At 35.5% G+C, this 27833-nt stretch overlaps 1 protein-coding gene across 1 annotated transcript in view; it reads left to right on the top strand.

Annotated features, from left to right (window-relative positions):
* LOC106872129 (uncharacterized) overlaps positions 1–27833 on the top strand; it is a 185982-nt gene that overhangs the window by 83651 nt on the left and 74498 nt on the right. Inside the window, exons 42-58 of the mRNA XM_052965662.2 lie at positions 646–838; positions 1611–1864; positions 2650–2736; positions 8209–8313; positions 8761–8844; positions 12369–12404; positions 13224–13288; positions 14817–15023; positions 17217–17297; positions 18522–18588; positions 18835–18949; positions 19883–19981; positions 21892–21992; positions 22512–22652; positions 25140–25214; positions 26217–26387; positions 27244–27396. Coding sequence (XP_052821622.2) covers positions 646–838; positions 1611–1864; positions 2650–2736; positions 8209–8313; positions 8761–8844; positions 12369–12404; positions 13224–13288; positions 14817–15023; positions 17217–17297; positions 18522–18588; positions 18835–18949; positions 19883–19981; positions 21892–21992; positions 22512–22652; positions 25140–25214; positions 26217–26387; positions 27244–27396 — 2034 coding nt within the window. The remainder of the gene's footprint in view (positions 1–645; positions 839–1610; positions 1865–2649; positions 2737–8208; positions 8314–8760; positions 8845–12368; positions 12405–13223; positions 13289–14816; positions 15024–17216; positions 17298–18521; positions 18589–18834; positions 18950–19882; positions 19982–21891; positions 21993–22511; positions 22653–25139; positions 25215–26216; positions 26388–27243; positions 27397–27833) is intronic.

The following is a 27833-nucleotide window of genomic DNA, read 5'->3' as shown; positions in this document are numbered from 1 at the left end:
GACCAGACAACTCTACAATGGCGTTGTAAAATTAAACAATCACATCATTGAAGTCTTGAAGCTTAGAAATAATGTCTGATTAATTTAAAACAAAGTGAATGAATTAGCATTACATTTGACAGTGTAATCTGAATATTAAAAGGTTAAATAAAACTTATCAACTAGTATTTGTCTGAGAAACTATCAACTACCTTTTTTACATATAGATCTTGTTAATCTTCACTCCACAATTTCATGTTTTGTCTACCTCACCTTTATTTCCACTACAGATTTTTAATTTATTATTTATTCTTTGTTTTTCATTTCAGATATATTTCCTCTCTGTTTTGCAATAATTTACATTAAAACAGAACATTTCAAAATAAAATGCATGCATCAAAGAACACTCACAGACACACCTCTTAACATGTCTGCTTATAGTGAGAAATTTTTTTTTTTTTTTGGTATTGATGAGTGATATTCATACTTTGCCCAAATATATTACTAACTTGTGTGCATGCACACACTTTAAACATAAAGTCTTACTATCAAAGCAGCTCTTAGTATAAAGAGAACATTTTATCTATGAAGTTTATTTTCATTTCCATTCCTCATAGAACTATATACATCAAAGACTATTCATCACATTTTAATGATTATTTCCAGGTATTGATTAAATTCCAAGACCTGGTGAGTGCATGCATATATGGAACTTCTTGTATACCAAACAAATCTTCTTTGAAGTCCTTAGATTTAGAAAACGTTATCTCTGAAAAAGTAAATCAAAAGAATTTGACAGTAAATGAAGAATGGTTTGCAAAATGTTTACAGTTAAATAATCTCTCCAATAACTTTGATGGTAATTTGTGCATATTAGCAACTTCTTTTTTTTTAAACATTTAACTGATTTTCATTTCATTTCAAAACTAAAATGGATCTCTTCCTTCACATCGACATTAAATTCTGTTTTCAAAATAACATTATTTTTTTAAAATAACATTAACCTTTAAATATGTTATTTTCAAACCAGTATTTTAAACTTTTGTCACCTGTCTGTTAAATCTAGACATAAGATTTTTCTTTTATTACAATTCACCATCTATATGTATGGATGTATGGTGAGGTGGGTAGACATGCTTTAGCCATATGACTATGCTTGCATCTGCTTATATTTTATAAAGTGGAGATGGTTTTATGGTTTTGTCAAGAGGAAGGGACAGAGCTCATGATATTCAAAGACCTTCTAACATTGGCAAAATCAGTACTGTTTATGTTTGGCTTAATCCTTTAGCATTTAAACTGGCCATATCCAGCAATAATATTCTACTTGATTTATATTCAAACTGGCCAGATCCAGCCTCTCACACCTACCCTAGAATGTCATTCTAAAAATATACAATCACATCATTCAAATCTCAAAGCTTCACAATAATGCATGATTAATTCAAAACAATGTGTATAAATAAGCATTACATTTGACTGAAAAATGTGGGTACTCTCGCAGACATTTACTTTCCATATTTTATCAAATAATTTCATTTGACATATGCAACATCCACAGACAAGTAAATTTTTTCATCATTTCATTTCTTCAGAACACCATTCCTCATACAGATTCTATTCCTATACAGGTGTTTTAATGGTTGGCCCTCCTGGAAGTGGTAAGACAACATGTCTCCAAACTTTGGTTGAAGCTTTCAATGAAATCCAGCAAATAAAAAGTATTTCCAAGAACACTATAAAAACATCACATTCTAACAATTATAAACTTACCAGAATCAATCCAATGTCATTTGAAAGTTTGGAACCAATATTTGGTTGGATGGATTTGAATTCACAATTCATTGATGGATTTTTTATGTCATCTTTCAAGAAAGCAAGCAAGGTAGGATGTATATACTTGTGTTTCTACTTTATATGTGTGTGTGTGTGTGTGTGTATATATGTGTGTGTGTGTGTGTATATATATATATATGTGTATGTATATATATATATACACACACACATACACACACACACACACACACACACACACACACACACACACACTCTCTTAGCCAAGTGAGAAGGGTACCAGACAAGCAGCTTAAATGTCAATGGCTGATGTCTTGTCATTGGCACCATTGTGTCTATGGTCAACCATTCTGAACAAACAACTACTCAGTCTACCTGTCTCTGAATTTTTGTCTAGCACAAGATCTGTCACGATCCTATCCTATAGGTCTATGATCAAGTTTGTTCCAGCTCTGACCATGCCAAGCTTTTTCTTTTTTCACTTTTTTTTGTCAGACATAGTGTATCTACAACATTATACCATGTATATTTCTCTTTATTACAATAGTAGTGTGTGAGCTGAAGGGTTAATGGCTGCCATTTCTAGCAGAATGAATGTCCACATAGGGATGATCATATATGTGATGTCTTGAGTGATGAAACATAGGAAGTTTACTCAGTAGAATAGAAATGAAAATATCCTGTAACCTACCAAGTCATTGGGACTCACATAAGGTATCAATGGAAAGCCATCATGATAACATCCATCCTTTTCCAATATATTGTTTCAGAGCTTTCAGTATTGTGTATTTCATATTGATAACAACTTTGACTTAAGTTCAAGTTAAACATTTCATAAATCAATTTATCTTTATTAAACTCTGTCATCAATTTCAGAACAACTTCAAAACCTGGTTTTTGATAGATTCACAACTAAATGATGACTTGCTTGACCAACTGAGCAGTGTATTCAACAACAAACAGGTATGTCTCATGTTAACTCGGCTTTAATAGAGTCAATGATAGTCTTCAAACCCAGCACTGCAGAATTATCGTATCACTTTGCTTTTTAGATTTAAAACATTTTTGTTACAACAGGTGTGAAGTTAGTGTTACCTTGCTGACCACAGCAATATTATGTAGATCAGTAAGCTTCTAAAGGAAAAACTAAGAAGATTACATTTCCACTTGTTTAATTTCATTAACAATAAACTGTACATCTGAGGAACTTACTATCAGATAGTGTAATCTTACAGAGAAAGAGGGTAGTATTCTGAGATGTAATAGTCCCATAGTGAAGCAAGCTTACAAATTATATAGAATTTTTTGAAATTGTTGTTTAAAATGGCATGTATGACATTTTGGAATTGTATCAACTTGGCAAATAAGTTCTCTTGATTAATTATGTAATGAAAAGTTTCTTAGTCATTGTCAAATTTAGTGAAGATTATTCCGGTTCTAACCTAGTTAGAAGCATAGCCTACAGCCAACCATTTCTGAGTCTTTATCTGGTGATACATTGACAAGCCCTTGAAAAGAGACAGTTAGCTATGTTATTGCTTTCTTTATTTCTTCAAAGATATTGTTTCTTGTAATAGCAGTTTCATTGTTTAAATACAAATCATTTCCTCAACAACATGAAAGGCTTTACGAACACCACATATAAAAGTTGCAAGTTGAACTGAATCTGATGCATAATTACTTTTGTCAATAGCCAGTAACAATGAACAAATTCCAATAATTCTTCTGCTTGCATAACCTTGATGTCAGCTGCAATTTCTTCAACTTGTCTTGTTATTGTTCTTTAAGACAAGCTAATCTCTTCAACATTTTAAACTTTTCCAGTTACAAAAGTTCAGTAACTCCCACAAAGCATTCTTTCACTAATTCATCATCAGAATTTTTTGAATGATTTTGCAACTTTTTTTGTTTAACAAAATAATTTGCAAGTGCAATTTTTCCAAGTACTGTTTGCCTTCTTTAGAAAAGCATGTCTATCTCCTTTGAATTTTTCATACCTAGAATATTTTGTAGTATAATAACAATTAAATTCTTTAATTGTGGAGAGATATTTTTCACCAAAACAAAGAGATAGTAAACATTTGTCCAGAAGTTTGCTTCCCAGTCACATGGTTACAAGTTCAATCCTACTGTGGGGCACGATGGGCAATGTTTTTTACTCTAGCCTTGGATCATCTAAAGCCTTCTGATTGGATCTGGGAGATGGACACTGGAAAAAAACAACCAATGTGTGTGTGTGAATGTGTGTTACTGTCTCCTTACTTTGACACCACGAGATAGTTGTAAATAAGTGTCACTGTCATGCAAGCGGGTGCTTTTGGTTTTCTTTCTTCCATGAAAACATGCCTGGTCATGGAGGAAATATTACATTATTTGAAGATGTAGGTTGGCAATAGGAAGGGCATCTAGCTATAGACAGTCTGCCTCAACAAATACTGCCTAACTCATTCAAGCATGGAAAAGTGAATGTTAATATGCATGTATGCATGTATTAAATCAATCAATCAATGGGTTGGGTTTATCAAGAATTAAAATTTTAAAAATTACAATATTTTTATCACACTGAGAATTTGAAAGTAAATTTTACTGACAATCACATTGTTGATGATGGCAGATGTTTTCCTTTTTCTAACATGTTTACCAACAATGCAACAAGTATTTATAAGTAAGGAGTATTATTGATATTAATAATTGTTAATAACAATATTATCTAATAAAAATATATATTAACAAAAAAAAAAAGGAAGATTACTCTAGCATTTATCAGTTTTTCTTATCTGATTTAGGTTTTATTTGCTAGATTATTTCTTTCATCTAGCTTGAACCTTCTTCCCCAGAACTATATCATTCTGGAACTCAATTCCTGTTTATATTTTCCTTACTGACATCAACTCATTTCAACTGCATATTGGCATATTGTCATCGTTGCCATTGTTTAACTCTAGATCAACCCTAATAAAGAAACCCTTTGGTAAAAATCATTCCATGATGATCTCATAAAGTTTGGTGGGGTTTATTCTGGCATAGAGTTTCTATAACTGCATTATCTAATGTACTCTGTTTTTAGTATGATTTGAAGATTTGGCTGCTATGCTAGATGAAGCAACCATGTAGCAGCTTTCTTGCTGGCTCTTGGAAAGGCTTGTAAAGGCCACAAGCAACAATCATCCTCATCCTTTAGACTTAATTACTTAAAGAATGATCAGTTGTATTGATGTATATATCTTTTATCTTTTATGTTTTACTTGTTCCAGTCATTAGACTGTGCCCATGTTGGGGCACTGCCTTGAGGAATTTTAGTTGAAAGAACCAATCCCAGTATTTTTTTTTTTTAAGCTTGGTACTTATTCTATCAGATCTATTCTGCCAAATCACTAAGTTACAGGGATATAAATACACTGACACTGGCTGTCAAGCAGTTGTTGGCAACAAACACACACACATGTGTGTGTATATACACAATGGGCTTCTTTCAGTTTCTGTCAACCAAATCCACTCATAAGGTTTTGGTTGACCCAAAGCTATAGTAGAAGACACTTGCCACACAGTGAGACTGAACCCAAAACCATGTAGTTGGGAAACAAACTTCTTACCACACAGCCACTCTTGAGCATATATATATATATATATATATATATATATATATATATATATATATACACACACACACACACACACACACACACACACACACACACACACACACACACACACACACACACACACACACACACACACACATGCACACACACACACTTTGGGAGCCTGGGTTAAAGAGGCATTATCTATGATCATTACAGGCCTTCCAAAACAAGACAGCTTGATGTGATTATGTTCTATTTAAATTCTGGGAGGTCAATACCTGCAGGGAAGACAAAAGCCAAAAGAAGATTCCAAGAGGCTGATGTTCTCAGGGGAGAAAGAGAACTGAGTGGGTTGGATGCATCAAAAGTGACAAAAGGTGAAGAGACAAGTGGGCTTAAGAGACCAGCTAGCTCTGAAGGAAAAACGCTATTAGAGTAGTGATGGGAAAGACAGAGAGAGAAAGAGAACGGTTTATCTGTGGATCAGATGCTGGAGCATGTCTGTTATTGACTAAATGCCAATCCTAGACCACATTGAGATATGCCACTTGTGTGCATGTAGTCCAGGATGTTTGTGTGTAGCAAAAACACATCCTGGACTGCAGCCAATTATCAACATCTATTTTCATCATCACCACCATCATCATCATTTAACATCCGTTTTTCATGCTGGGTTGGACAGTTTGACAGGAGCTGACTAGCTGCTCAGGCTCCATGTCTGTTTTGGCATCATCATCATCATCATCATCATCATCATCATCATCATCATCATTTAACGTCCGCTTTCCATACTAGCATGGGTTGGACGATTTGACTGAGGACTGGTGAACAAGAGGGCTACACCAGGCTCCAATCTGATTTGGCAGAGTTTCTACAGCTGGATGCCCTTCCTAACGCCAACCACTCCAAAAGTGTAATGGGTGCTTTTACGTGTCACCTGCACAAAGGCCAGTCGGGCGGTACTGGCAGCAGCCACGCTCGAAATGGTGTATTTTACGTGCCACCTGCACAGGAGCCAGTCCAGCGGTACTGGCAACGAACTCGCTCGAATGTCTTTTCATGTGCCACTGGCAAAAGTGCCAGGAAGGCGACGTTGGTAACGGTCACACTCAAATGGTGCTATTTATGTACCACCGGCACGGAAGCCAGCCAGCTGGTGCTCTGGCAGCGATCATGCTCAAACGGTGCTCTTAGTGATCTACTGGTACAGGTGCCATCACGATTTCACTTTCGCTTGCCCCAACAGGTCTTCGCAAGCCGAGTTTAGTCTTCAATGAAGAGACGTTGGCATGGGTGCCAGTCTACAATTTTAGTTTGATTTTGATTTCACTTGCCTCAACAGGTCTTCGCAAGCGGAGTTCAGTGTCCAATGAAGGAAAGGTATGTATAAGTGGGCTGGCTACACCCCTGGCAGAGGCCTTGGATTTTGGTCTCACTTGGCTTGCCATGTCTTCTCACGCACAGCATATTTACAAAGGTCTCAGTCACAAGTCATTGCCTCAGTAAATCAAAATGTTTGGAGGTCGTGCTTCACCACCTCATCCCAGGTCTTCCTGGGCCTGCCTCTTCCACGGGTTCTTTCAGCCACTAGGGTGTGGCACTTTTGCACACAGCTATCCTCATCCATTCTCGCCACATGTCCATACCAGCGCAATCGTCTCTCTTGCACACCACAACTGATGCTTCTTAGATTCAACTTTTCTCTCAAGATACTTACACTCTGTCGAGTATGCATACTGACATTACTCATCCATCAGAGCATACTGGCTTCATTCCTTGCGAGCTTACGCATGTCCTCAGCAGTCACAGTCTCTGGCCTTTCTAACATCAACCACTTTACAGTGTGTACTGGGTGCTTTTATGCAGCACCAGCATGGGTGTGTTTACATGGCACTAGTACAGGTGCGTTTTACATAGCACCACCCATGAGCATGCAATATTTGGAATGCTCATCTGAAAACAGATGCAAGAACAACCACGATTTTACTTATTTTGACATGTCTTCTCAAGCACAGCAAACCACTAGGAGTCTCAGTCCCCTGTCATCCCCTCTGTGAGGTCCAACATCTGAAGATTTTTTCTCACCACTTCATCCTACGTCTTCCTGGATCTACCCCTACCACAGGTTCCCTTCACAATTAGAGATTGGCACTTCTTGATGCAACTGTCCTCATCCATATGCATCACATGACCACACCAGTACAATCTTATCTCTTGCACACTACATTTGATGCCTTGTATACCCAGTTTTTCTCTCAAATCACTTATACTCTGTTGTTGTATATGCACACTGATATTATCCATCCAGTGGAGCATACTGGCTTTATTTCTTTCAAGCCTTCACATATTCTCAGCCCATATCTCACTGCCATGTAGTATAGCTGTCTATACACAGGCATCATACAATCTGCCTTTCACTCTGAGGGAAAGGCCCTTCATTACTAACAGAGATAGTAACTCTCTCAACTTCGCCCAGACTATTGTTATTCTAGCAGCTATGCTTTCAAAACAACCTCCACCTCTAACTTGGTCACCTAAATAATGGAAACTTGTCTATTACTTCTAAGGATCCCCTCTGACATTTGAGGGAATCTTCTTTTTTTTTTTTTGTACATTCCTGGTATTTAGTATACCTGCATATCTGCCACATGTAAAGACTACTTTCTCTGTTAGTCTTCCAATGATACCACTGCACCTTTTATGTGTCCATAGCTTGCATTGGGTACACTGTATGAAGTTTCTCCTTACACCTTTTCTACATATTAAACTGGACCATCTCCCTGGAGGGATCTGTGATTTGTTTCATATAAAATAAATTTTCCTAAGAATTCTTGTCTGTTTTTCTGTACAGATCCAACTGAAAAATGGAGATATAGTTCCAATAAATGGCAATGTGAAAACCTTCATAGAAACGGACTCCATAGGCTCAGCATCACCAATGACCATAACTAAATTGGTACGGTTTGTATCACATTAATCAGTATAGAGAATGGATTAGTTGATAAAGTACAGGATTATCTGTTTAAAAGATCATGGATTCAAATCAACTACAGGTGTTTTGTGGTGTTTCTTGACAAAACATTTTATCCTACATTGTCTTGGTTCACCTATCTTTTGGAAATTAAATATATATCTGATTAATAATTGATTAGCATATTAACCAAGCAAAGATTTATTTCTCATCAGTGCGTCTCTTGAATTGTTGCAATATTCTTGCAGAACTGGTAAAGCAGCAAACTATTCCTTGACGTATTTAAATACATTCATTTACATTTGAATCCTGCACTTTAAATCTCACATTTCAGTAACCAGTAAAACATTAGTCTAAGTATTGTTCCCTACTACCAAGTTTCTGATTTTGTACCTAATGTTGAAATCAATATTTGTGTGAATTATTTTTCAGGGTATGATCTACTTTGGTGGCCTTGTTACATGGGAAGCCTTGACCAAGTCATGGATCAAAGCAAAGAAGCATAAAAATCCTCAAGTATGTAATCTTTAGCAGCAACTCTTTGTAATGTAAGAAGATTGGTTTCGTGAATTAAAACTGCATTTTTCTAAAGCAAGCAACTCCTCTCCTCCTTTCCTCTTCATCATAGTCCTGCAAGCCATCACGGAGGAGTTTAAGACTGGCTGTCCATGGAAAACCTTATATTTCTGATGATCTAGTTCTTATAACTAAATCTAGAGTGGGATTAGAGAAGAAATTCCAGGCATGGAAGCTAAACCTGGAATTTAGAAGCCTTAAGGTAAACCTGACAAAGACAAAGGTTTTAATAAGTAAGAAAGAACACAGGACTCCTGTATCATCAAAGGAATGGCCTTATTCAATATATAGAAAATGGATAGGTATAAATTCCATATGCTGTATTCAGTGTAAACCATGGGCACATAAGCAATGCAGTGGAACCACTGGCAGACTGTCAAACAGTGTAAGCTTCATATGTGATAGACACATTGGAGCTGTATTTACAAGTACACTGGAAATTGAAATTGAGGACTCGTTAGAAATATTTGAAAGCTTTTGTTACCTAGGAGATGTAATTAGCAAGTGAGGTGGATGCTATGAAAGTATAGTAGCTAGAGTTGGAACTGGTTGGGTAAAGTTCAGGGTGCTATTACCAGAGTTGATAACAAGGAGCTTTTCCCTAAGATTGAAGGGCAGATTGTATGATCCTTGTGTTAGATCTGCAATGCTGCATGGTAGAGAGACATGGGTTTTGAATGCAGAGGACTTGAGAAAACTTAAAAGAAATTAAACAAGCATGTTCCATGGATGTGCATTGTGAGTGTGTATGAAAGAATCAGTAGAAAGGAGCTGAGTCAGAAACTGGACATAAGAGAAATCAGATGTAGTGTTCAAGAAAGAAGACTGTGCTGATATGGACATGTGATACATATGGTTAAGGACAGCTGTATAGAGTAGTACCAATCAATGTTGCTGGAACTTGCAGAAGAAGAAAACTCAGGAAGACATGGGACGATGCGGTGAAGACAAGTCTCTTTGAGAACCCCATATCTCAGGATCCTGAGTCTGATGGAGATGACAAAGGATTGGGATCTCCACCACTTTCAGGCTCTCAAAGAGATTTGTCCTCCTCAGCAAAACTGAGATCTGGAAGTGCTATGTTTTATGCTCCTCACCCATGTTACACTGACACTCTCTCCCTCCTCTTTCATGCGTCATCCCTGTCTCCCTTACCCTCCTGCCAGGTTCTACAGACTACACAACCATGTCGTCTCCCTCTGTTGTCTTCCCTTCGATAACTGTATCCTCTTACTACTCCTGCCATTACCCCACCCAACTCTCTTCTCCATCCCTCTATCTTCCTTTGTTCGTTGTTCATCCACCCTTCAACCTTACCTATTTTGGCAGTATGCCCCCTATCCTTATTCTCCTTTCTATACAATCTTGCAAACTGCTCACTTCTATTCACCTTGTGCCTTTTGGGGCCACTTGGGCACCTCATCACCATTATCTATCTCTTGCAGCTTCTACTAATCATTTTCTTTCTTTTTCCCCCTTTGCCCTATAAAATGTGTGCAGCCATGCAGATTCCTCTACAAGAACCTGCTCTGTCCCACTCTGTTCATAGTAATCAATTCATCCCCTAACATGAAGATGATCCCACCACCACTGCCTCCAAGGGTCACAGTCCTGCAATGGCAGCCTCAGTAATGCAGGCCACATGGAAAAAGCACCCACGCTATGCTGTAAAGTGGTTAGCATTAGAAAGGGCATCCAACTGTAGAAACCCTGCCAAAGCAGACGTTGGCACACACTACAGTCCTTGAACACATCAGATCCCGCCAAACCAGCATGAAACATGGATGTTTAATGATGAGGATGATGGAATTCACTAAATAATTTAAATATGTATAATGAAGGCAGATGTAAAATTATGAAGATGATATATATATATATATATATATATATATATATATAATATAAATAATATATAAACATATGCATATATCCATACATGTATGTACATACCTACATGTATATGTATACACACATGCATATATGGGTACAGGATATCAAAAAAACATTAAACAATGAGAAGCGAAAACAGAAAACGAACTTTTTTCGAAAAACGAAAAAACAAACAGAGAAACGAGACATGCAACATAAAGAGTATAACCCTTTGTCAGTTGTCCCTGTTCCATCTACTCCGCGTTTCAAAGGCAAGGACAATACGTGACTTCGTTGGAACAGTCCTTCCTGCAAAGCAAATTAAATCAAATTTGGAATTTTTTGCGGCGGGTGAAAGTGTTAACAAGAATAGGACAGTGAGAACAAACAGTGAGGGTTGTTAAGCCAAGACGATAGAAAAATTATTATGAACGTTAAGAGAGACGTGCATGAGCGAAGAGACAGAAAAAGTACATCTTTTCTATAAGAAGGCAGTGAGCAGAAAGAGAGATCCCCTTTCATCACGTGTCAGCGATGAAAGGGTCAAGGAGGAAGAGTTAGAGAGAGAGGGGGAACGATGAAAGGGAGAGAAGAATTGGGAAAGGGTGGGAGAAAACGGTTAAATATTGAATATCATATGCTGTAAGTTCTTAGTTTAATGAGTCTTACCCTCTGAGCTGGAGACGGATAACAGACATTGTAGCAATTGTTAGGAGTATTCAAAGTGAGATAATTTCAAGAAATTAAGAATAATTTTCTCTAATTAATTTATGTTTAAAGAAAAGTGAGTCTGATCTTTGTTTGCAGATAAGGGAAGTTATGAACATATATTTCAACATATTTGACCTTATCAGCACTGTACAGTTTAACTGAATTTGTAGATCAATAGAGTTTAAAAGAAAAAGAGTTATGTATATTTTTGGCCAAGAGTAATTTGCATCATTAAAAATTAAGAGAGCTAAGAGAAATAACTCAATATTTAAACTTATGAAATAAACTCGACAGAATCAAATTATTTAAGATAAGAGGTGTGTATGTAAGTGTAGTGTTTGTCTGTGGGTGTGTGAAAGAGATAACAAAAAATACTATACTATGAGAAGACAAACACTGCTATGGAAAGAAATAGATACATTGAACACTAATACTCAATGTATCACATGACCAATACACTAGAAAAGGAAATGCAACATCAAATAGTTTGTTATAAGTAGTAGTAGTAGTAGTAGTAGTAGTAGTAGTAGTAGTAGTAGCAACAGCAGCAGATATTGATTTCTAATATTGGTTTCAATTTTGGCACAAGGCCATCCATTTCAGGGAAAGGGGCTAAATCAATTAGATCAACCCCAGTGCTCAACTGGTACTTATTTTATCAGTGAAATTTCAACTCAGAATGTAAAAACAGACAAAATGCTTCCAAGCATCTTGCCCAGTGTGCTAACATTTCTGCCAGCTTGCCACCTGTATTGATTTCTAATATTGACACTTTTGTGGGGAGAGGTTAATTCTACCCTAGTACATGACCGGTATCATTGTATCAACCCCATTTCATATTGATGTTACTGATGTCATGCTTTTTTTTTGTTTGTTTTTTTTAGATTAATGGATCCAAGAATGGATATGATATTGCAGAGGTAAGTGTACCTTGGTTATAGTCTGTGATTTTAAAGAGTGATTGTAGCTAACTGTGCTATATAAATTGAAATTATGTTATTGTTTTATATTCTTAGACCCAGTATATTTTTCTCCTTGCATCAATATATTTAATGGATGATTAAATTAATAAAACACTAGACAATAAGTCAAGACTTTAACAGTTTATGCCCTGTCAGTGATACTGATGGGAATCTGTGACTAACAACTTTAATAAACTTCTGTTAGCAGTGCCTAACTAGCTTTATGTAACTACTACAGAATCTGTATCTGCACACCACTAAAACTTATGAGTGTTTCATTGCTCTGCAAAGTGACAAGAATATTTGTAATTCTCTCCTTGTTATCCTTTGATTCTCATCAACAAAATCACTCTACTAGACACTCCCTTCCCAGAATTGCAACCCTCTAGACTCCATCCTTATTCATATTTTCTTCACAGACCTCAAAGTCTAACAGTTCAGTTTTAACAACTGCCACATCAAGCTACCTTATCTAGAACAACTTGTAAAGGTCATGGAAACCACACTCTCAATCTAAATAAAAGATGAAATAATATTAGAAATGATGATTCCTTTTCAGAGTCTTTAATGATTCTTTCAGTTCTAAAAGATTTGCTGATTCAAGCAGACAACTCTGCTAACTTCAAAAACTCAGGCCTATAACTTTACTGACTAACTTTCATTTGAAATCTCTTACAGTTCACTTGAATAAAGATTGCATTTCTTATATTCTGGTCTTGATTTATTATTTATTCTTCCAAATACAAGAGAAGTAAATTATGTTTCTTTTATTGTTAGATTCTAATGCAATGTTATCAGACCAGTATGGACCCTGTCATTCAGTACTTCAAGACAGAAATGGAGTGAGATATTTGTAATATTTTTTTAGTACATAGTGTGTGTGTGTGTGTGTGTGTGTGTGTGTGTGTGTGTGTGTGTGTGTGTGTGTGTGTGTGTGTAGTCACAGATATAGCTCTATGGTTAAGAAGTTCACTTCACAACCAGATGGTTTCAGATTCAGTCTCACTGCATGGCACTTTGGGCAAATGCTTTCTACTGAAGCCTGGGCCAACCAAAACCTTGTAAGTGGATTTGATAGACAGAAACTGAAAGAAGCTTGTTACATATGTAATTTGTGTATATATGTTTGTGCCTCCTCAACTTGACATCACATGATACTTGTGAAATGATCTTCACCATTATATGAGTAGTGTTCTTCATTGCCAATCTTCCATGAAAATCTGTCCATGTTGACAATGATGATGATATTATACATATAATAGTAGATCAGTCAACCGAGTATAGATTCTTTTATTGGCAATATATATGAATTTCTGTGTGACTGTGTTTACAAACAGAAAAAAATACATAATACACACACTCTGTCTGTCTGTCTGTCTGTCTGTGTGTGTGTGTGTGTGTGTGTGTGTGTGTGTGTGTGTGTGTGTATGCATCTCGCTGGATGTACAATATCAGTGTACATGTACAGCAGAGTGTAAACATCTTGAGAGAAAAGTTGGGCATCAGTGGCATCGATGTGGTGTGCAAGAGAGACGACTGCATTGGTATGGTCATGTGATGCATATGGATATGGACAGCTGTGTGAAGAAGTACTGAAAGCTAACAGTGGAAGGAAGTTGTGAAAGAGGGAGGCCCAGGAAGACATAGACAAGGTGGGGGAAGCATGATTTTCGAACATTGAGCCTCACAGAGGCAATGACTAGTGACCAAGTCCTTTGGCATTATGCCATGCTTGAGAAGACCTGTCAACCGAAATAAAATCATAGTTGTGGCCGTTATTGGTGTCACATAACTGATACCTGTGCCAGTGGCATGTAAAAATCACCTTTTGATTGTTGGGCCTCACGGAGGCAATGTGGCCAGTGCCAGTGTTGCGTAACTAACACCTGTGCCGGTGTCACATAAAAAGTACCTTTCACGGAGGCAACAAGAAATGGCTGAGACCTTTGGCAATATGTCCCATCAAGCCAAGTGAAATCATAGTCATGGCAGATACTGGTGTCATGCAACTGGTACTCATGCCAGTGGCACATAAAAGCACCTATTACACTCTCAGAGTGGTTGGTGTTAGAAAGGACATCCAGCCATAGAAACCATGCCAAATCAGACTGGAGTCTGGTGAAGCCCCTCAGCTTACCAGCCCTGGTCAAACCGTCCAACCCATACCCGAAGGAAAACAGATGTTAAATGATGGTGGTGGTGGTGGCAGTGGCAGCAGCAAGAGAGAGAGAGAGAGAGAAAAAGTTATTAAGTTAAACTAAATAACTTTTAGAAAAATTTCTTTACCTAACCAAATTTTCAGCTACTAAAACCAATTTTAACTATATTTGAAATGAATGAAACATTTTCAACCACTTCTTGTTTTAACAGGCACTCAGTACATTTTAATGAAGTTGGTATGATCACTACTTCACTTCAGATACTAACAGTTCTCCTATCCAACTGCCATACAGTTTCTAGCGATACTCATATCAAGAAGCTCTTTGTATTTAGCATTCTCTGGTCTTTTGGTGGTCATCTCTCAAGCAATGACAAACTTCACTTCAATGAATTCCTTCAGAAAGTAAGGACCAATCTGTAAGTATGAACCTCCTCCAAAAACAATAACACAGCTGTTATGTTATTTGAAATGGTTTCTTCTGTTGAGTTTTAATCATTTTACTGAGACAGTGCTGGTGTATCATCATCATTCTAACATCCACTCTTCCATGTTTGCATGGATCAAATGGAATTCAGCAGATTTTCTATGGTCAAGTGCTCTTCCTATCACCACTCCTCACCTATTTTCCAAGCAATTTCCCCATGGCCAGACAGGTTTTCACAGAAGACTATAAACAAGTAATCCCACTTGTATGGGATCGACATTCATTTATAGCTATTACATGACTTCAAGATAAGGAGTCACAGATACTCACAGACACAGAGAGAGAGAGAGAGAGAGAGACATGCACGGACACACATACGCACGCAATGGATTTCTTTCAGTTTCCATCTACCAAATCCATTTGAGGTTTTGATTGGCCTGGAACTACTGTAGAAGATACTTGCTTAAGGCGCCACACAGTGGAAGTAAACCTAAAATTATGTAATTGGGAAGTTAAGTTCTTAACCATGCAACCATATTTGCACCTATGCTCCCTTCAAAAGTATAGTTGATTTAATTTATCCCTCTACTTGTAGACTTCTTATTTTATACTATTTACATGCTGTTGTTATTCAGTAGCAGCAAAACAATACTGATTAAGCTGTTCATATCCAAAAGGAAATCAGGATGGAGGATGGTAGATTTAGTATTTTGTTGAACAAAATGTCATTCAGTATTTAATTATAAGCCTTTTCAAGGTCAAGTTTGCCTTTCGTCCTTCCAGAATAAATAAAATAAGAATCAGTCAAGAATTAGTTGATCAATCTAATCAACTATATATTCCCTTAAAAAGTATATGACCTTGTGCCTCGGTTAAAATTCAAATCAAGAGAAAAACCAAGAATAAAATGAGAATTTTATCAGTTTCATAAAATTCATTTGTGATTTTTTTCATTTTTGTAAGAATACAGAATATTAATAATAAAAAAAACTATGGAATTGATAAATTTGTTAGTTTGGGTAGTAGGCCTAACACATCGTCCAATTTAATGCATCCACCTGTTCTTTAAATACCTTTTACGGAGTTCATTCTCTTACAAGCATTCAGACCAAACCCCACTGTCAATCCAATCCAAATTTTGCCAGTAGACATTAACTGTTCACACTGCGTTAGAACATCTTTCTCACCAGTTTAGGACAACCATCAGATCTTATGGGCACTGATCTTCCTTCCTTGAATAATTTATATTATATAATTGGCTCAATTCTAGAAAGTAGTTTAAATAATAAATCGATTTTATTATGAGTTGATAAAATAAAACTGAACATGTTTTATTGAGTGATTGACTCACATGTATCACATGCTTATAGTTATGTACATATAAGCATAAGCATCTTCATACATCCACATAAATATATCCATACTTACGCATGCATATGTACAAATATATTTATACATATACAATATGCATGCATGCAAATGTGCAATACACACATACACATACATTATGGAAGGATTACATCCCTAAAGCTTTGCCATAATGAAAGAATTCTATAATGGAAAACCTATTTTCATATTAACTTCCAAATTATAAATTGAGATGCATTTCAAATGTCTGGAAAATTCTTTCAGAAAAAAAAAATAATAAATATAATTACATCTTTAATCATAAGCAGAGTTTTCATAATGTAAGATGCTTCTGTATTTATGTGTGCGCGCGCACACACACACACACACACACACACACACACACACATGTGGATTGTTGTATTAAAGACACAACTATCATTTTTTTTAATGAATTTTTCAGATTTTCTTCTTCATCCTTTGTGATTCATCATCATCAGAGGAAAATTATAAAGCTGGCAACAGTTCCACCATGGATATCTGAGTTTATTAGCCTGTTCATATCTCTCTCTATATATATATGTGTGTGTGTGTGTGTGTGTGATTCTGCATTCACACATGTGCCCATACATACATGCATACATAGAAAATGAATGAATGAGATATATACACACACACACACACACACACACAGATAGATAGGTAGGTAGGTAGGTAGGCAGGCAGGCAGGCAGGCACGCAGACAGATTGATTGATTTATGCTGATGAAATAGTTTTGATTTTAAATATCATTTTCTTCTTTTTGAATAAAATTAATAAGGAATTTTCTTTATTTCAGAATACCCGAAGATGAAAATGATGTTTATTTATTTGACTATTTTGTTGATGAATCAGGAGAATGGGAAAATTGGAACATCAAGTCGGTTTAGCAAGAAGTTTTCATTTCTTTTATTTTGTATCACTTAAAACCACTTCCTGTTTCTTGGGTGCCTTTAGCAGAGTTTATTCTGGTGCAAGCATTCAGACTAGTCCTACAGTTCTCTTTCCATCTATATTGTTTTTCTGTGGGTGAGGCGGGGGGGGGGGGCAGCTGCTCAGGTTTAGCATTAGTCTCACTCATCAAGAAGTACCTGTAAAGGCCAAGGGCTGTGCTATCCTTCTCAGACTAAATTGCAAGAATATCATCATCATCATCATCGTCAACATTTAATGACCACTTTCCATGCTGGCCTGGGTTGGAAGGCTTGACAAGGCCAAGGGCCACACCAGATTCCATAGTCTGTTTTGGCTTGGTTTCTATGGCTGGATACTCTTCCTAACACCAACCACTCCACAGGGCACTGGGTGCTTTTTACTTGGCATCAACACCAGTGCTTTTTACATGGCATCAGCACCGGTGTTTTTTATGTGGATTGGCAGAATCAATAGAGGGAGCATCAGACAACACTTCAGGTATTTGGTAATGCTCTGAGTTCAAAGCTGACCCAGGTCAATTTTGCTTTTCATTCTTCCAAGGTTGACAAAAATAAAATAAGCACCAATCAACATAACTGGCTAAAACCCTTCAGGTGGGTGCCCTGGCATCACTATTGTCCAATAACAGTAAAAGAATAAAATAATATACTCTTCACTTCATCTTAGATTACTCTCTGAGAAAAAAGGACTTAAACTTACTTCATTTTAATTGTTGTATTTCTGTGTTTCACATGATGTGATGAGATGCATTTATTACTTCTTTAGATAAATGCTTAGAGATAATAATTAGAAATTCAACAAAAGATATTAATTCCTCCTTTTTGTATTAGTAAAGTTGATATGTGTCTTTTGTGTTTTATTCTAATGATGTTCTGATGTTCATACTCTTCTTAAAGACATTAAGTGATGACTTTAATTAAAATAACCTCAAATGAGAAAAAAGAAATGATAATGCGGAGTCAGTTCACTTAGATTGATTTCTGATCTGCATTATTCGATAATGAATGTAGAGATCTTCAAATACTTATTTGAATTAAACAGTTTTTATCCTTCATGGAGAAATGTTATTAGAAAGTTGTATTTTTTATATATCTTCAGTAGATATATTAATTAGTTTTTGAACTTCTGAAAATGCATTTGACAGATTTAAAACAATTCATTTTTCTAGATCACTTGAAGAGTCTCCAGTTATACAAGATAACTTCAGCAGAGAATTTGTATACACACAAAGAACAGTAAGTAGACACACATATATTTTACAAAAGCAGTAACTATCTTCATACACTAAGAGCAGTATGGGATATGCATATATATTACGCAAAGAAGAGTAACTATCTACATACATTAAATATAGTATATTTTTACTTCTAATTTTCTATTTAATATTCTATGATCAGAACCCTGCTATCAGATCTCTGTTTAGTATTTTAGTGTATTATTTACTATTCTACTTTCTATTCTTATTTAATATTTACTTTCAGATTCCTATAAAATACTTCATGAATAACTTCATACTTCATGGTTTCCCTTCTTTATTAACTGGTCCCAAAGGTTCTGGTAAAACATCATTAATTAATGCTTTGATGTCAACTTTAGGTAAGTTTCTGATTTGCCGTTGCTTTTGCTATTGCATCATTGCTGATACAGTTACTATGACAACAGATTACTGACTACAAATCAGAGTTACCTATCCATCTCCTACAAACTGGTCTGTTCAGTCATCTATTTATTCTATGTAGGTACCATATTATAAAAAAAACTATGGTACAAGCAGCAGGAGCTCCATAAAATTCACAAATGTTTCTGTAGCATGCAGTGCTAATTTTAAATCCCTCTGCAGGTTTTTGTGGTACTCAATTGGTTGAATTGACTCCAGTACATGGATAGTGAGGTCCTGACTACCATATGATTAAGGGACTCACCACATATTGTTAGCATACTGTTTCAAAGTATTCCAGCTGAAAAGTTAAAGTGTTAGTGTGCCAACTATTTACCTAAAGATCACAAGTTCAAATCCTACCATTACATGAGGATTGAACCCATAAGTAAGGTACAGTGTGCTTTAGCAGGCACCTTGAGGAAGGTATGATTTCTCATGAATGCCATACAAAGAAGTAAGCTCATAGTAAGCCACTCTGATCTCAATATATGTCTCTTTTGCCTTATAAAAAGGCCATAAATATTATCACATCTCCTCTACTAAATATTTCAGCCTATTTAGTTTGAACTCAAGATTTTCTTTTCATACAAGATTCCAAATTTTTAATCCAATGGGCTACAACAGACAGTGATCAAGCCATCTGGATAGTAACATTTTATAAATCAGAAAAGGCAAAGTTTAAATTTAACAGAAGAGGTTTGAGGTTATCAGAGGAAATTTGATGTTAACAATTTAAATTGAGATTAAATTTTAAATTTGACATTAACAGATTAAATTCAAGGTTAAATGATTTGAAATGTTATTCCATCAAAATCAATAATAATCTCATTATAAAAATTTAAGTGTATAAATGGATTTTTAATATTTAGGTTCAGAGGAATATGTTTTGAAAAGATTTGTGTCTAGTGGCTCAACCAAAACAGTACAGCTGTTTGATTTCTTCAATAAAAGTATCATCCACAGACAAGGTAAGGTTTAATAAATTGGTTTCTTGGTTCTTTTCCCAAACATGACACTTATTAAGGCCAGTATAGTTACTACAGTTTCTATAGAATTAAGTGGAATGAGAGACAAATATTCCTTTTAGAGAGGACTCTAGTCTTGGAAATAATTTTCACAGACATCTTGATAAGTATTGCCCTGCTGGATAAACAAAGGAATATAGAATTATGCTTAATCTTGTCCCCACCATAGAATAGGTGAACCGGCTGAAGTATGTGAATTCTTGATCATGTACTTTATCCACCACTCTGTTATAAGATAATACCCATTAGTTGGTCAAAAGTCTCTAACATCACACTAAATCCTTATGCAAAATACTTCTTGCTTTTGTCTAATTACACTTTCATTTCACTAAGTATTTTTGTACATGAAGTACTAATATCATTATTGCAGCAAAAATGGTAGACTATTGAGACAGAATTCTTTGGAGTATATTTTTTTATGTACATTTAGATTCTGAAGTCAAATCTTGCTAACATTAAGTTTCCTTTTCACCCTTTTAAAATAAAGTGGACACCAGTCAAATACTGAGGTCACATTAATTCCAATGTAGCTTTTTAAAGATATATGGCCTTATGTCAATGTTTGAAATTATTATTAACAGCCATTGTTGTACTGCTAAAAACTGTCCCACTTACTTGGCAATAATGCCTACACCTTTTAATTACATAGTTTAACTGCAGTTAGGTATGAATTGATATAAGCAGCTATTTTCTCTTTTGGTTACCAGAACAGGAAATAGAAAGTACAAACTACTCTACCAACTGATCAAAAACTGTGGTTTCAAAATATAAATAGCTTCTTCATTGTTTTCTTCATTATCACCACTTCCACCACCACCACCACACTTTATGTACCCACTGTTTACACTGGACACTCAGTAACAAGTTTCTATCTACCTCACTGCCAACATATCAAGCAAAAGCACTTTGCATATGACACAGATTCTGTACTCTGTCTTACTAACAAGTACTTTGGTGTTTAACATGTTGACCATTAGATCTTTGGATTCTAACTATATATTGCAGAAAACCAAAATTTCTAAAAGACTGAGAGAACAGTTACAGTAATTTATTAATAATAGAAAAGTTACAATTTCTTCATTTGACACAAATCTAATTTTTGAAGTGGGTTGGTATATTTATTTCAGTTTAGCTCAATATACTATGCTACATTACAACCAGATGACTGAAAGATATTTTAATCCTTATAACAGCTTATAAGAGAAAAAGACAAAACTAAGTTTTTCTTTTATTATTAGCATCACCATAAACACAGTTTTGGGATTTGTTTGGTCCACATGTTTTATATCAATATCTGTTAATTTCTGTCCAATGCCTTCCTTTAACCATAATTATGTATAATGGAGGTATTGTGGGTGAAAAGTGTAAACTATTTAAACTGAATATTGGTGCTGTAAGAAGTGTAATATATTTAGTGTAGCACTCTGTTGCTGGAGTCACATCACTGGCTTTATTGGCAGGGAGCTAATGATTACTGACGTTCTCAGAGAGTTATTGATGAAATGATGTTATGTAATGTCCCACTGGAGTAATATTGAAGATTTTGTCATCAGTGTATTTAGAGAAGATGCAGTAGTGTGCTCCTTTTAGTAGCAGGACAGCATAGCTATTACAATATAGTGACACTGAAAACTAAATCTTTGCATTCATTTATGTGACATTCTTCACAATTATGCTTTTTAATTCTGAGTTTTCCTTTCTTTTTGTTTGAGTGTCAGCTTGTAGGAAAAGATATGGAAGTATTTCTTTCCATTAGGGTGGGTTATATCAATACATTACAAATGAGAGAGGTCTATCATCTCAGCCAACTACAGATAAGTGTATGGTAAGACTAGAAATTGTTCTTTTCATAGGTTTCATCCATGGAGCAAAAGACAAGAAGAAGCTTGCCGTATTCATTGAAGATATCAATATTCCCAAAAAGGACCAATTTGGTATCCAAAGATGTAACGAGGTAATTAGTTAATTTAATTAATAATGTATATGTCAATGTTAAGGTAATCTCTAGAATAACCAGGGTCTGAAGTCCTGCTCTGGATCTTATTACACATAATATCATTTCAACTAGAAAAAGAAATGCATGAATATCACATAACCTTTTCACACATATTCTATAATTGCAAGGTTTTTTTTCTTAAAGGAGAAATGATTTTTATATATCATCATCATCATCATTGCTTAACATCCATTTTCCATTCTCGCATCGGTTGGACAGTGTAAAATCAAGTTAGGTGAGGGTAAAATATACTTTATGAAAGTAGTAATACAAAATATCCTATATTGTGGTTATTTTAAAATACATTCATGTTCAGTGTTGTACCAACTAGGAGAACCTTTGTGAAAATGACTCAATCAGGAATTGATTCATTGAAAATAGATAAAAAAAAAAATATCACTTGCAATATTAATGTCAACAGATCAATATTGATACCATCAGAATTCAGCAATTTTGAATTGTGATTTCTAATTTCAGTTTCTACGTCAACTATTAGATGGAAAAGTAATTTGTGACTCAAGTTCACCTTTTGAGATGAAATTTATTGAAGATCTTTGTTTGATTGCTGAAATGACACATCCTGAGCCTCGTCTAGAACAGTTAAATCAAAGACTTTTGGTAAAAAGAATTCCTTAAAAAATTATACACATTTTAGTATTTTGAAAGTTGGGCAAAAATTGATGTATTTAATGTCTTAGACTATTACACGTACATATATCTGCCACACCCACCTCTGCTCATCATCATCATCATCATCAACATCATTTTTACATCTACTCTCCATCCTGCTATGATCTGGAAGTTTTGGCAGAATCCAGCAGGGAGGAGGACTATGTCTTACTCCAGTGTCTCAGTTTTAGCATAGTTTCAATGGTTGGATGCCTTCCTCACACCTACAGCTTTACAAAGTGTATTGTCATCATCATTTAATGTCTGTTTTCCATGCTGGCATGTGTTGGATGGTTTGATAGGAGCTGGTAAGCCAGAGTGCTGCACTGACTCCAATTGTCTGTTTTGGCATGGCTTCTACAGTGAGCTGCTCTTCCTAATGCCAACCACTTTACAGAATTTACTGGGTGCTTTTTGCTTGGTACTAGCACAGGTGCTTTTTTTACATGGCACCAGCACCAATGGGGTTGCCAAGTAACTTGCAGGACAAAGACTTCTTAGCTGAGAGAGGGAGTGGAATTGAAGGAAGTGATTGTATACCAGGAGAAGGTTAGAGTATAATAGAGGGACAGAGATAGTTGTCTTACTACAGTGGAGGTACTTGGCTGCCCCATAGGACAAAGAAAGAGAAGGAAGCTGGAAGAGGGTTAGGGAGAAAGATATAGAGATACTCAGAGTGAGAGAGAAAGAGAAATAGGTGCTGGAAATGAATAACAGTCAACCCAGATAGAACAGTGGTGGTGGGGATTATAAGTTGTACAGAGGGGATAGACGGGGATGTTCCATGAGAGTGTGAGGGGATATGTTTAGATATGGCAGTGAAACATGGACTGTGACTGTAGAAGACATGCAAAGGCTTGAAAGAAATGAAGCTAGCATGCTCCATTGGATGTACGATATCAGTGTGCATGTATGACGAAGTGTGTTTTGAGAGAAAAATTGCATATAAGAAGCATCAAATGTGGTGTTGGTATGGTCATGTGGATGCAGACAGTTGTATAAAGAAGTGCCAATCTTTAATTGTGGAGAAAACCTGTGAAAGGGATAAACCCAGAAAGATGTGGGACAAAGTGGTGAGCAATGATCTTTGGATACTGAGCCTCACAGAGGAGATGACAAATGACTGAGACTTGTGGCAATTTGCATGTTTCACTGCTATGTAGCATGGCTATTTATATACAGGCATCATACAATCTGCCTTTCATTCTGACAGAGAATCTCTGTGTTACCAACAAAAGTAGCAGCTCTCTGAACTATGCCCAGCCCATTCTTATTCTAGCAGCTATGCTCTCAGAGCATCCTCCTCCACTGCTGACTTGGTCACCTAGGTAACAAAAGCTATCTACTACTTCTAAGGATCCCAACCAGACATTTAAGGTCATCAGCATAGAAGAGCTCCCAAGGACAGTCAGTCTTAAATTTCTCTGTTGTGGTCTGGAGGATTATGATAAACAAGAGTAAGCTGAGAACCAATCTTTGGTGAACTCCTACCTATACTCTGAAATTATTGCTATACTCATTGATATCTTTCACTTTACTGATAGCATCTCTGTACATGACTTGTACAGCTCTCACCAGCCACTCATCTATTTCTAGGGTGCGTTTTTCATAGCATAAACACTAGCGTGGTTGCCTTATCCATCAAGTTGCATGCAAAGATAGGACTTCTTATTTCTTTATTGCCCACAAGGGGCTAAACATAGAGGGGACAAACAAGGACAGACAAACAGATTAAGTGATTATACTGACCCCAGTCTGTAACTGGTACTTAATTTATCGACCCCGAAAGGATGAAAGGCAAAGTCGACCTCGGCAGAATTTGAACTCAGAACGTAAAGACAAACGAAGCTCGCCGCCTTCTTACTTACCAAAATACCATCATAGAAAAGAGGAAATAATACTCATAGATGAGGAATAACTAATATCATCATCATCATCTTCATACAAATCTTCTGTCAGTTATCAATTCTAAAAAACTATTTCACATCAAGCATCATTCACAATGTATCAGTTGTCAACTCTAAGCTATTTCACATAAACTATTATCTGTAGCCTATGTCAGTTGTCTCACCAATGAATCTAGAATTACCATGACATTTAAGGAGTCTAACCTGAAATTGAGAACTCTAGCAGTTTCTTATTATATCCTTCATGTCCTTAGTATTGCATGCTGACAAAATACTTGCTAATTGTCTAGTGATGTTCTATTTCTTATATCAGTGAGTTGTGTTTATCTCATGGCAGGTAATTACTACTAGATACTCTGGACCATTTGAGAGTCCAGTGCTAATAACAGGATACAGACCAATAATTCTTTCATTGGATGTTTGACACTTTATCAACTTCACTGTCAACTATCATTCTCTGATTAAATATTACAATAAAGCATTTCACTTTAATAATAATATTTTAGACTTATCTTTTTCTCTATTGCAGCGTCATTTTGCAATATTCAATTTGCCAGAACCTGAAGAAAATGATCTTTCAATAATTTTGGGGAAAAAACTTGAGGTAAATGTTTCACAGTTATATTCCTTTTATATTAGAGAGTTGGAGTGTAAACAATGATAGGGAGTAACAATCTCACAATTCATATTTACAGAGAGAGATAGAGTGTAAAAATATTAATTGCAATCAAACTAATGTGGGATACAGGAGTATCAAATTAAGAAAGTTTGTTATGATCAAACAAACATAGAGTACTAAATTAAACAGTAGGTAATGACTTATAAATATGGGATATAGAAATACCAAGTTGGACAGTTGATGATGACTGATAAATTAAAATGAGTAAAAAGTGTAGCAAACTTGACAGTGAGGATTTGTAACCGAAAATGCAATGCAAGAACAACTTAGATTGTTGGTAATGACAATTTAAACACAACTGAAATGTGTGTTTAATGATTTGCTCATTCATTTTTTTTTAACAGTTTCTTGGACCAATGAGAGTATGATATCTCTCAATAGTATAAAAGCTTTATAAAATAGAACTCAACCTCTCTTTCCTCTGCAAATGCAGATAGAGTAGATGTTCTTGTTTCATCAAGATCCCAGAAGGGTATTATATTAAAAAGACTGATTTTATAAGATTTAGAATGATGAAAGACTTTTGAGAGTTTTGAACTTTGCTCCATGAAGGATAAAACTTAAGTATATAAAATATTTTGTCCAATGTTCCACTGTCTCAATCATTTACAGTAGTATAGAAATAAAAGTTGATCTATATACAGCCTGTAGTTAATTCAGTTTCTGAATGAGAGATAAATCTCTTGAGCTGATATCACACACTCTGATATATCAATTGAAAAAAGATATAATCTACTGAGTCTGTCAGCAGCTGGGGCAGAAGCCAACTCTAAGTTTAACTTAGAATCTAATTGAATGAGACTAAGTGCTGAATGATACTCCATTCTATGAGTATCACCAATATCTTCCTATCAGATAATTAGTTTCTTATCATAAAGAGTTCATATAAAGCAATAAATTTTTCATTTTTTTAATATTTTGTTACAGACTGCTGTGAATGGAGAGAACCTACCAAATATTGACACAAAACTATTCAATAACCTAGTTGAAGCCTCCTACCAACTACTGTCTGGTTTACAGTCAACATTAAAGCTGTCCTCTTTACCAGGTTCCACACATTACATGTTCACCATTCAAAGTTTAGAACACTGCTTTAAGGTTGGTAATACTGTATAAACATATTTGATTTTTCTAAAGAACTATAGTGGCATCACGTAGCTAGAGTAGTTACCAAGTAAGGTAGTTACTAGAATTGGTAGCTTTGGTGTCCTTGTAGTGGTCTTTGTACTGACCAAATAGTTAAGAGACAGAGGTGGTGGTCTCTAGTGACATGAATCTGGTTGGAAGTATAAGCAGAAGTGGTAGTGTATGATTGTATGCTATGAAAGAGAAGCTAATATTTTATATGGTTTTTTTTTTTTTATCAGAGATGAAGGTTTTGGCATAAAATGTTAGCCTCTACATTTGTTACTGACCAAATACTCATGAGTTCAAATTAATTTTACAGTTGATTGTGTTGTATCTCTAGTTTAAGACACATAACACAGCTTATCTCAGTTTGTTTGAAAAACAGGTTCAACTCTTACATGACTGGCAGAGACATTTTACAGTTTCCCTGCAAGTATATAAATTCTTAAGAAAAAACATCCACCCCATGATGAAAGGAAAAATGTTGTTGTTATGAGTAGTAACAGGAGCAATATCATATCAATGTAGCACTAGAATCTTTGGATTTCTTAATTCCACTTTCTTGGCAGTAACGTCTGTTAATTCCTCTCCACACCTTATTTAATTGTAATTAAACTTCACGTAATAAATGGTTTTGTTTCCTTCTTAATGCCAGAATAGGAAAATGTCTTCAGCAAGAGGGAGCTGCAATCTAGCTTAATGTATGTACTACATTTAAAAAAAGCATCAACTCAGAATCACTTTTCTTAGAACCAAAAATATTTAAATATTCATGATAATAACTGTTTTTATTATGAATCTAATATTGATGAAATATTTTTCCTAGGGATTGGCTAAACTTCCTTTGAAGGAAAGGACCAATGAAAATTTTATCATCTTCTTATTGATCCATGACATCCAGAATGTACTGCTGGACTCAGTGTGCAGAAATGAAGATCACAACTTCTTTAAGCAGTTATTAAAAACAGTTGTAAATGACGTATGTAGTACTTTATCGTTTCACTTATTCAGTTAACCTTACATTTTATGATAATCTGTATGTTGATGGTAGTGGTGTCAACTATTAATGGTGACAACAATGTAATAAAATTCTTATCTGTTGCTGTGCAGCTATCTGCAGAACATGGGATTTGTGGAATTGTTATCTACTTTCTACATTGCCACAGCAATATGATGGTATTATTTGTAATTGAAATCCAACATTGAAATAAAAGTGTCAGTTTCATTTACTATATTACATTATCATTTGCATCTCCTTACATTATCTTACACTAAGTTGTACTTGCTACACTATCTTGCATCATCATCAAATATAGATTATCATAAAATGGAAGTTGAACTTAATACATACAGTACCATGCAAAAGTCTTTGACTACTTTAAACTATTGTAAATTTCTACTAATTGCCAACTTATA

Source organism: Octopus bimaculoides, chromosome 2 (assembly GCF_046866305.1).
Source record: "Octopus bimaculoides isolate indiv1 chromosome 2, ASM4686630v1, whole genome shotgun sequence".
NCBI classification, from domain to species: domain Eukaryota; kingdom Metazoa; phylum Mollusca; class Cephalopoda; order Octopoda; family Octopodidae; genus Octopus; species Octopus bimaculoides.
This window is presented reverse-complemented; position numbering and strand designations above follow the sequence as displayed.